The sequence below is a fragment of the Silene latifolia genome, chromosome X, assembly GCF_048544455.1.
Source record: "Silene latifolia isolate original U9 population chromosome X, ASM4854445v1, whole genome shotgun sequence".
In the NCBI taxonomy this organism is placed as follows: domain Eukaryota; kingdom Viridiplantae; phylum Streptophyta; class Magnoliopsida; order Caryophyllales; family Caryophyllaceae; genus Silene; species Silene latifolia.
Genome location: NC_133537.1, coordinates 151,204,100 through 151,216,013, shown reverse-complemented (window position 1 = coordinate 151,216,013; position 11,914 = coordinate 151,204,100). Strand labels below are relative to the sequence as shown.

At 38.3% G+C, this 11,914-nt stretch overlaps 2 protein-coding genes across 2 annotated transcripts; both read left to right on the top strand.

The window, feature by feature from the left end:
* Positions 1 to 9,211: 9,211 nt before the first annotated feature.
* Positions 9,212 to 9,829, top strand: LOC141618574 (uncharacterized). The gene has a single exon (XM_074435675.1). It carries the CDS (start codon positions 9,212 to 9,214, stop codon positions 9,827 to 9,829), a length of 618 nt encoding a protein of 205 aa, XP_074291776.1.
* A 174-nt stretch (positions 9,830 to 10,003) lies between these two features.
* On the top strand, positions 10,004 to 10,696 carry LOC141618572 (uncharacterized). The gene has a single exon (XM_074435674.1). The coding sequence runs from the start codon at positions 10,004 to 10,006 to the stop codon at positions 10,694 to 10,696; it is 693 nt and encodes a 230-aa protein (XP_074291775.1).
* The last annotated feature ends 1,218 nt before the right edge of the window (positions 10,697 to 11,914 follow it).

Sequence of the window (11,914 nt, the reverse complement as noted above, 5' to 3'; positions counted from 1 at the left end):
ACTAATTAACATCCATAAGGATCCCTATATATAATTATACACCGTCTTAATTATAAAACAGACTAACCAGCATTTGAAATAAACATATTTTACAAGTAATATCGAGTAATCCATAATTGTTACCTTTTTCCGATTGAACTAATCATTTATGACTAACAAATATTCTACAAGACCGTCTATTTTAGTACATACAACCGTCTTATAATAAATAAAGCTGAAAATATAAATTGGGTTTGTAAAAATACATGACGAAACTGAATGTTACTTACATCGGAATGACGAGAACGACGAGAGGAGCAATATGGAACGAAAATAATTGATAACGGATGACAAACGGAGTGGCAGGATCAATTTACAATCTGATAAAAATTAAAACAGAACGAAAAGAAGAAAAAGGAAGGGAGAAGAAGAATGATGCGTGAGAAATGAGGGAGCAACTTGCACACTGCTATTTATTATACGTACGTTTCTTCATCGTTAAGTAACTTCGATATTTATTAAAACCGTTTCGAGTTAAATTTAACCGATTTAAGTAAAAGTTTCAATAATAAAACGGAATCAATAATAAATAAATTTAATGAGTGAAAATAAAATAAACTCAGCTAGTTAACGTAAATAATAAGAAATCGGCTTGAAACGGAATTATTAGCGATTTTTACGAAACTAACGGATATTAATAAAAAATTGCTAATTTAGTGAAATAAGCTCAAAATAGCTAATTGGACGGTTTTGTTCCCAAAATCCATCTCGGGTTCACTTAAAACAACTTTCATAAGGACTCGTAAAGAAACGGAAATTATTAAATAAATAAACTCGAACTAATTTCAATAAACGCGAACTAACTTTAAATAAACTTATTAATGATTATTAAAATTAACGTATCGAATTATGATGAAATTAATTAATTAGCTAAGCATAAATATATAAATCGTTAAATGATGTAATTAAATTCAAAATAGCAATTAAAAGAATTTTATCCAACTTAATAAAATACGGGGTGTTACACCACATATATATTACATGTGAATAATAAAAAATTAAAGGTTGGTGACAAAGATCAAACTTATCTATGGCATTGTCGAATGGGACACATAAATGAAAAACGTGTAAAAAAACTCATTAAGAATGGGACTATCTCCACATTTGATTTCTCATCATTTGGCACGTGTGAATCATGTCTTATCGGCAAAATGACTCGAATTTTCTTCAAAGGTGTTGGAATGCGCGCTACTAACCTATTAGGACTCATACATACTGATGTATGTGGACCTATGTCAATCACCGCAAGAGACGGCTATAGATATTTTATCACTTTCACGGATGATTTGAGTAAATACGGATATGTCTACTTAATGAAGCATAAAAGTGAGCCTTTTGAAAAATTCAAGGAATACAAGAATAAGGTTGAGAACCAACTGGGAAGAAAGGTTAAAGCACTCTGTTCAGATCGTGGTGGCGAATATCTTTCAAATGAGTTTGATCAACACCTTAAAGACTGTGGAATAGTTTTACAGTTAACTCCACCTAGAATACCTCAATTAAATGGTGTGTCCAAACGGAGAAATCGAACACTACTTGATATGGTTCGATCCATGATGAGTCACACGGTAGTACCTGATTCATTATGGGGTTTTGCTCTTTTCATGTCACCGCTCTTATACTTAACCAAGTCCGTCTAAAGTCACGACAAGACTCCGTATGAGATATGGAAGGGAACGGTCCCTAACTTGTCCTTTATTCGGGTTTGGGGCTGCGAGGCTTATGTCAAGTGGAGACACGAGGATAAGCTCGGCCCGCGATCGGTCAAGACATACTTTATTGGTTATCCAAAAGGAATGTTTGGTCATTACTTCTATTCGCCTACCGAACATCATGTTTTTGTTGCGGCTAGTGCAAAGTTCTTAGAGAAAGAGTTTCTCGAGAGCAAGTCAAGTAATAGAACCTTCGAGCTGTCGGAGATTCAAGAACCAACAACCGAGGAACAGATGGAGGAAGCTGTTCCTTCAACTTATGATACGGTTAATATTCCTCAGGAACCTAGGAGGTCGGGTAGAGTCTCTAATCCTCCAGACAGATACATTGGTATGGTCAAGGAAAATGACATTTTGCTCCTAGAGAGTAATGAACCCGCTACCTATAAAGGTGTCATGACCTGTTCCGACTTTAAGCTATGGCTTGAAGCCATGCAATCCGAGATGGACTCCATGTATGAGAATGACGTATGGGATCTTGTTGATTTACCTAACAAGGTACGACCTCTTCAGTGCAAATGGCTTTACAAAATAAAGCATTCTGTAGAAGGGCAACCAGATACCTATAAGGCACGACTAGTGGCAAAAGATTTCACTCAAGTGCACGGATTGCATTATGATGAAATCTTTGCACCCGTAGTTATGCTGTGTTCCATTAGGATAATCTTAGCGATTGCCGCTTTTCATGACTATGAAATTTGGCAGATGGATGAGAAAAACGCCTTCTTAAACGGTTATTTGGAGGAGGAATTGTACATGGTACAACCCGAAGGTTTCATAGATCCTGAAAATCCTAAGAAAGTTTGCAAGCTTAAACGTTCCATTTATGGACTTAAGCAAGCTTCTCGGAGTTGGAATCATCGTTTCGACCAGGTGATAAAAGAGTATGGTTACACTCGATCGGTCGAGGAACCATGCTTATATGTCAAGTCAAGTGGGAGCAAGATTGTTTTCTTGATATTATATGTCGATGACTTACTCATGATTGGGAATGACATTCCTCTCTTATCTTCGGTAAAAGGATGGTTGAAGAACCATTTCCAGATGAAAGATCTAGGTGAGGCACAACGCATATTGGGAATCCGTATCTATCGAGATAGATCACGACGGATGTTATCACTGAGTTAGGAGTCTTATTTAGATAAGATTCTTGAAAGGTTCATCATGACCAACTCTAAGAAGGGTAACCTTCCAATGACTTCTGGGATGCATTTGAGCAAGTCTCAGTCACCCAAGACACCGGAAGGGGTCGAACGCATGAGTCGCGTTCCTTATGCATCAGCCATAGGATCAATCATGTATGCCATGATATGCACACGTCCAGACGTGGCATATGCATTGAGTATGACGAGTCGATACCAAAGCAATCTAGGTGAAACACACTGGATGGCTGTTAAAAACATCTTTAAGTACCTACGGAGAACTAAGGATTGGGCATTGACTTATGGAGGAGATACTAAGCTATGTGCAATCGGTTACGTAGATGCTAGCTTCCAAACGGATCGAGATGATTCGAAATCTCAGTCTGGATTCGTCTTTACTCTTAATGGTGCTGCGGTCAGCTGGAAAAGTTCCAAACAGGAAGTTGTAGCGATTCTACTATCGAATCAAGTACTATGCCGCTTCAGAAGCAGCAAAGGAAGCTATATGGATGCGTCAATTCTTACAAGGACTAACCATAGTTCATAGTTCGAATGACCCAATCACCATCTATTGAGGTGCCATCTTCCAGGCTGATGAGCCTAAGTCTAGCAACAAGTCTAGACATGTACATCGGAAGGCTCACCTGATCCGTGATTACGTGGAGCAAGAGGAGATAGTGATTGACAAGATTGCTTCGGATGACAACATCGCAGATCCTCTCACTAAACCATTGAAATATGATAAGCATGAAGGACACGTTATTTCCATGAGAATTAAACGTGTTCCTGAGTTGTAGTAGTTGCTTATGGATTCGATACATTTTCTTTTTCATATGCTATTTATAACTTCATCGTATTATTTCATATTTTGTTTTTTATGTGGATTGTACGACAACATTGAACGCCACAAAGTGAACTGAATTACATTATATTTGTTTTGGTCCGTAATCGCCTACAGGAGCTGATAACTCTGGCTATTATATTGTGAAGTTGATTGATGGTGGGTTCAACGAGCCATAAGTCAAACGGTTGGCTGATCGATCACAGATGCGAGTTATAAAGATACCTCGTAGGACATTGTGACAATGTAATGGAGTCCTAAATGTTTAAAAACATTCGGTGCCAGGTCGTGGATTGGACGTCCATTGTGTTCCTAGAGTCGATTTTTTTGACTATCGGCTGTCTCTTGAGATTAAGGCAGTTTTTTGATGACTTTGGTTTCTTTCTCATGGTCGACCGTAACAGGAGGCTAAGCAGATTTTTACTGGGTCATTTCATATTGTGCTTGTATCTGCAGGATTCGAGTTGAAGAAAATATCCTTCCTTTATCAGGTTTAGTCATTTCTTAGGGCCACTCGAGGAGTTGTAACTGAAATGCATGGCCATGCTTGAATGATGATTCGTTTATCAGTTAAGTTACTCTCTAGTCGGGAAAACCACTCTTGATATTGATCACTTGTAAAATACGACCTTTGTGAATACGGATTTTGCAAATTGTTTTACATTGAGTGGGAGAAATTAAGGATATGAGAATCGGTTATCGCACATACACTTGTGAGGACAAGTGGGAGACTGTTGGAGCTAGTGTCCTCCACAGTTAGTGTGATAACGTGTATAAATCTCTTATAGGTTCACAGGGTATACTTAGTATTTTATCAGTTAATTAACGTTTACTAATAATGGTTGGCTTGCTAGAAGTTTGACGTTATTATCATACTGATGGCGGTGATCAACTGGTCCCTAAAAGTCACACCTAAAGGATGTGTTTGAGAGATGTGATTATATGAAAATATAATCACATTGATACCTTATATGACTAAAAGGTTAGTCCATGTATTTGACTAAAAGGTTAGTCAATGTGATGATGACTCGATTATTTAATACAATTAAATAATATCAGCCGAGACGAATTAATTGTTAATTCGTAAATTGAATATAAACTGTTATATTTAATTAATGTATATAATGTTAGCTTAAACGAATTAAGATGTTAATTCGTAATTAAACATAAACGGTTATATTTAATTAGATAATTATAAATATGCGATATTTATAGTTAATGAATATATTATACGAAATTGTCATAATAAATGATGACAGATCAGTATTAGTAAATCGACTACAAACTGTTGTGTGTGGACTTATTAATACGTGACGACATAAATGACAATTGATAATGATACACATTTTATACAATATGATAACAACCTAAATCTCCTTATTTGTTTGGTTGTTACACGATTAAAGGGTAGAAAAATAAGGAAAAATATCTTCCCCTCTTTTCTCCTTTTGGACGGTTAAATGGGAGAGAGGGGAGGATCATTTTCTCTCTTAATTTTTACTCTATACTCTCATCACAAAAACTCTAAAAATTATTAGGAATTAGGGTTCTCTTTCTAGCAAGAAAAAGACATTTCTCGGAGCATTTTCGGTGCAACGATTAGGAGAATATCGATCTCGATATTTGTTCTTAGGCCAAATTGCTAGGACCGGAGGTTAATTCTAATCTGTATTCTTTTGTTTATACATTTCGTTTATGACTCGTAATTTCATATTTCATAATTTCGTTATAATCCGAATTTTTCTTAATGAAATATACCGATATTTCTAATACCCAATGTAGTCAAATTCCTCGACAAATTCGTCTTGCTCCTCGACTAGCATGGTATGATCTTTAGTTTCTTCTTCTTCTTTAGTGGGTTGTGATGCTTCCTTGAGAATGTTATTTATCAATATGGATTGCTCATAGGTGAGCTCTTTGTAAGCTAGAGCGGCTTCAAGGAGATCTACTTCCAATGCCCAATGCTTGTTTTTGGCCTCACTTGCTTCTAAGGCTTCCGATGCTTGCAAAGAGTCTTTGATGAGAGTAGTGCTCAAATGATCCTCTACACAACAATCTATAAGATCCATCTTGCAAAGTACACTAAGAAGAAATGGTGAGAAGTACCTTGAGGAAGTGCTCTCCCTCAAGGTAAAGAAAGAGACAACTAAAAACAATTAATGAAAATCAAATCAATTGAACACCGTCCCTGGTAACGGCGCCATTTTTTGTATGGCTATAACTTGTCGTCAAAAGCTACCAACAAAAACAATATTGATGTAGGATTTTCAATTGCAAAAAGCTATGTCTTATGGTGTCACAAATTGGGTTGAGATGAGATGTGGTCTAAATTAATCAACAAGATTAAGTAAAGCCAGTAAAGGTCGACTTAGTCTCCCCCTATTCAACTCTTATGCGTGGTCTAATGAGGCTCGAGTTGGTTTATGTCTTACAAGCCTCATTGAAAAGATAGGAGATGGGTAAAAAAAATGCAATGATTCATAGGCTCGCATTTCATCAAACATAACATGTGCATAGGTTGAAATCACAACAAGCAAGCAAATTAATTATGAAAACATATTAGATTAAGCATAGATCAATTCCCATGTTTGTTTCCCCTAATTCCCCATTAACCCTAGCTAAAAAACTACTCACTCATGATCAAGTTTAGCATGCCAATAAAGTTGTCAATCATACTAACAAAGCAAAACATGATGAATAAATGATGTGATTAACAATAATTAAACAAGGGTAAAAAGGGATTATACCTATGAAGATGATCCAAAATAATAAAGCAAAGAATAATAGAAGTACTTGATGATTGATGGAAGGTTGTCAATCCTCCAAATCAACCCAAATGATCTTCTAATTATCCAAGTAAAACTAAGAACAATTGAGAAATTAAGGAAAGATTAAGATGTGATTAATATTGAGACATGTATTACAACTAAATTAAGAGAGGATTAAGAGTTGATTAAAATGAGATTAAAGCTTGATTAAAACTTGATTAAGAATTGATGATAATCTAGGTAGTACAATGGGGTATTTATACTAGAATTAAGTACAAGGATAAGGGTTACTAAGGGCTTAAATGACTATTAAGACCCTAAGAGAAGCTTGAGGAAATGCAATCTCGAGGGACATGCGCGAATCATGCTTGCAACTCCCACCAGGATCCGCTCGTCCTCACCTGAAGCATGGGCAGTTCTGTAAGAAGATCCGCTCGGATCGTCCAGGAGACGCTCGGATCATGCCTGTGGAACGCTCGGATCCAGCTCTGGGACGCTCGGATCGTTGCTCTGATCCGTTCGTCCTGAGCTCGGGCTGCTCGGATCGTTGGACAGAGTTGTTCTCTTGTTTGGCTCCTTAACAATCCGCGAGAATTGTGTTGGGGATGCAAGGATCTTTTCATCATTGCAAATTTCACTCTATTTATTTGCTTAGTCCTCTAGTATCGGTCTCCTCTTCGATGCTTCGTCATTAGATGCAATCCATTTAGCTCCATTTCGCTCCATAAATGCAAGGTTAGCAATCCTCTCCTACCAAGGACACAAAACCTTAAAGAATATACAAAATGGGAAACTAAAGATAAGAAATGACCCTAATATATACTAGAAAGCATGTTAACGAGGTTAATTCGGGGACTAAATGTGCTCAAATATGAGTCATATCAAGGATATAGTTCTTGTCCTACTCAGAGCCATTGTAATAGAGTTACGCATTTACCTCGATATTTTCAATGTACGTATAATATGGGTTTATATTCTTTTATTAAATGCTAAACAGAGTTAGTTGGTTTTGCAGATGCAGAGTTACTGACAATCCACGAAGCTGGTCCGAAATGTATCATGCGATCTACTTCAAAGAAATAAGTCATTAACCATTTTTTACATGAAGACAATACAACCTCAACTTAAAGCAGAATTCATCAAGGAAATTTTTTTATCAAGGCACTTACAAGCAAGACATTTGAGAAGCTAATTAATAAACTTGGTTACATCATTTCAAGGACGTCAAGCGATGTTTCGATCAGGGGGAGTAAATATGCGTTGCACTCTTTTTCCCTTAGCTATTATTTTTTCCCACTTGGTTTTCCAAGCAAGGTTTTTAATGAGGCAACATCAAATGCGCATTTCTCCAATAATAGACATCCAAGGGGGAGTGTTATGAAATAATATTTAAGTGGATATTCATTATCTCAAGAACTCTCTAGAATCTTAAGTCTCTCAGGAGAAATCTTTCTTGGGAAATGTTTGGGCCAAATTCTGCATATTGGCCCTGGAGGATTAATCGGGCTAGGAGGGGAATAAGGCTCGTGAATTGGTGCTTGGATTAAAGGAAATGGGGAGCTGATGGTTACTGTTAGGCCTGATATTTCCGCACTATGTTCAGGATACACTTCTACCCTGGCCTGACGATCAAGACAAGAATGTCAGGGCAGCTCAAGGCTGGCACCAACAGAAGAGAGCAATGGTCAAATAAGAAGATATTATTTGACCAAGTCAAGGATAAATATGGAGAATAATTATTCATTATTACACAAATTATGGAGCAATTAAGGAGAAGATTTTATCATAAAGACCAAGCATTTATCTGGGTAATAAAGAGTAATCAAAGAGCAATTAATGACGTCATTAAGGAGAAATATCATGTCATCAATAGCGAAAATTATGTAGCCATATGAATATCACGATTACATTATTATTCTCCAAATACATAGTGAACTCTCACCTGGCTTGGTGCCCGTGGTTTTTTTCCCAATTAAAGGGTTTTCCACGTACAAAATCTATTGTCTAAATTATTTAATTTACTGGCTTTACTTTACATACATTTTATCCTGCCCTGCAGTCTTAGTCAAGATAATAGAGCTACTTAACCCTGCAATAAAATCTACCCTGACCTGATTCAGCCTTGCGCAGAATCCACCCAAAACAATTGGCGCCCACCGTGGAGTATCTAGCTCATTAATATCCTTTTTCCTTTTCACAAAAAAATCCAAAAAACAAAGAAACTAGCAAAATGTCTCAACCAACCGTGGAAGAACAATTGACTGTTGCAATACAAAAAGTAGCAGAAATGGAGAGCCTGAAAGAGAAAATGGCTTAGTTAGAGGCTGAAATCTTGCAATTGAAAGAGTCTGAATCAGCCTTAAAAATAAATTAGAAAAATCTAATGGAGCAGGCTCCAAAATTCAGCAAGGAACCCTATTTTCATCGATTATCAAATACTTTGATTTCTCAAGTTATGGGAGTCCAAGTGGTCCCAAAAACGTGGTCAATGTTGACGACGATACCCCTAAAGATGATAAAGCTGACGAAATAGGAGCAGCTGTCATGATGGCAATAGTCCAGGAAATCAAGAAGCTTAATGAAAAATATGAGAAAATACTTGGAGTTCCTGCCAGCATGGAGGAGGCTGCCCCATAAAGCTATGCTAACTCACCTTTTGTAGACGAGATATCTAAAGTAGATCTTCCCAAGAAATTTGTGATTCCATCCATGAGAACTTATGATGGGACCTCAGATCCACAAAACTATGTAGCCTTCTACAAGCAAAAAATGTTGGCTGCATCTATTCCAAGCGAATTTAGGCAGGTTTGCATGTGCAAAGGATTTGGAACAACCCTGACCGATCCTGTACTGCAGTGGTATATTTACCTGCCAAATGGAAGTATCAGATCGTTTGCTGACCTGATCTACATATTCAACCAGCAGTTCGCAAGTAGCAAGGAGTTGGAGAAGCGTTTCAGTGACCTGTATAGGATTACCGAGAAATCAGATGAGATCCTCAAAGTCTTCCTTGCTAGATTCAACAAGGAGAAGGTATCAATTCCCATGTGTGATGTTGGAACAGCAGTGGAAGCATTCAGGCAGGGATTACTACCCAACAGTGATCTCTATGGTGAACTGACAAAGTATCCCTTTCATTCTTTCGAAGACGTTCAGGCAAAGACGCTCGCCTATATCAGGCCAGAGGAAGACAAGAGTTACACGGTTGGAGGACCCTACAATGCAAAAAACTATGATAAGCCAAACAGAAGAAGCACCAACAGGGGCAATAACTACAAGAGTGGCCCATATACCATGCCTGATCAGTCAGAAGTTCACCTATCGTAAGAACAGCAAGGTAAGGCTGAAGTTCATCCACCTATCTCTGAACATAACTACTATGTTGACATTGGAGGCTTGATCTAGCGACTGGATAATATGGGACCACCAGTGGTCAGGTGACCCAGAAAGTCAGACAACCCGAATCCAAGGAAGGACCATACCAAGTGGTGTGAATTTCATATGGATATAGGGCACAATCCGGAGGATTGCTTTACTCCCAGGAAAGAAGTGGCCTACCTGTTAAAGGCAGGATACCTCAAAGATATGATCAAAGCCATAGGCAAGAATGAAGATCCTGACAAACTCAATCAGGAGCAAAACAAGGAACACAATCTCCCTCCACCACCTCCACTCTATGAAGTAAAATTCATAAATGGCGGATCCGAGATTTGTGGCCCGACCAGTTCAGCAGCAAAGAAAATAGCCAGGACTCCTCAAACTAAGTCACCCTGCAAACCTGGCAACATACCACCTATCACGTTCAGTGACTGTGATCTAGTGGGCATTTCTGACCTACATCATGATGGCCTGGTGATTTCCATGCAAATAGGAACTGTCAATGTAAGGAGAATCTTGGTAGACAGAGGCTGCTCAATAAACCTGATCATGATTGACGTACTCAAAGCCATGAAGATCAACGAATATCAAATCACCAAGAAGTCTAGTGTCTTGGTGGGGTTTAGCGGTGAGACAAAGAATACATTAGGAGAGATCTATCTCTCTACCTGTGCTGAAGGTGTTGCATCTTATGAAAGATTTGGAGTTCTAGACTGTCTATCCTCCTATAATGTCATTCTGGGCAGGCCCTGGATCCACAATGTCAAGGCTATCCCTTCTACTTATCATCAATGTATAAAGATACCTAATGCCTAGGGAGTAGCAACCATCAAAGGTGAGCATAAGTCAGCCCAGGAATGCTATACCGAGGCCATAAAACCATCCAAGGCAGGTAAGTCCTTTGCATAACAATTACTGTACCTTGTCGAGAGCACATATGTAGCACCACCTAGGATGGAAACATATCAGGTAATCCTCAACCCTGAGTATCCTGACAGGTATGTTCTAGTTGGCTCTGACGCCCCTGATTCAGTCAGGCCCGAATTAGTAAACTTTCTTAAGAATAAATCTTCCTATTTTTGGTGGTCTCATTTTGATATGACTGGAATTAGTGCTGATATTATTACCCATAAACTCAATATTGACACATATTTCAAGCCTGTACAACAGAAAAGACGGAAGTTTGCACCGAAATGAAATGCCATTATCAATGAAGAAGTAGACAAACTCCTTGATATGGGCATGATCAGGGAAGTGATGTACCCTAAGTGGCTGGCAAACGTAGTGGTTGTGCAGAAAAAGAATGACAAATGGAGAGTTTGTGTAGATTACACTGACCTGAACAAAGCCCGCCCTAAAGATCCATTCCCCATTCCATATATTGACGCCATGGTAGATGCAACGGCAGGGCATGATATACTCACATTCATGGATGCTTCGAGCGGATTTAACCAGATAAAGATGTACCCTGCTGACCAGGAGAGTACAACATTCATTACTGACCAAGGCATATATTGCTACACTACCATGCCATTCGGCCTAAAGAATGCAGCGACAACATACCAGCGCCTGGTCAACATGATGTTCAAGGAACTGATTGGGGACATCATGGAGGTCTATATTGATGACATGGCGGTGAAGTCCAATAATGCACAAGACCATGTGAAGCACCTGGAAGTACCATTTGAAATCCAAGAAAAGTACAACATGAAACTCAACCCTACAAAATGCCACTTTGGAGTTTCTGCAGGAAATTCTTTGGCTATATGGTGACAAAAAGAGGCATAGAAGCCAGCCCTGAACAAATCAAAGCTATACTGGAAATATAGTCACCAAAGTCTGTCAAGGACATTCAAAAATTGACAGGCAAGGTGGCTGCCCTGAACAGGTTCATATCCAGGTCATCTGAAAGGTGTAAAACATTTTACAACCTGCTTAGAAAAAATAAACAATTCTAATGGACTCCTGAACATGAGGAAGCCTTTTAGTATCTAAAACCGTATCTTTCTTCTCCACATTTACTGGCCAAACCAG

Coding starts and splice junctions, on each gene's coding strand:
- LOC141618574 (XM_074435675.1), top strand. CDS start 9,212: ATGAGAACTTATGATGGGACCTCAGATCCACAAAACTATGTAGCCTTC.
- LOC141618572 (XM_074435674.1), top strand. CDS start 10,004: ATGGATATAGGGCACAATCCGGAGGATTGCTTTACTCCCAGGAAAGAA.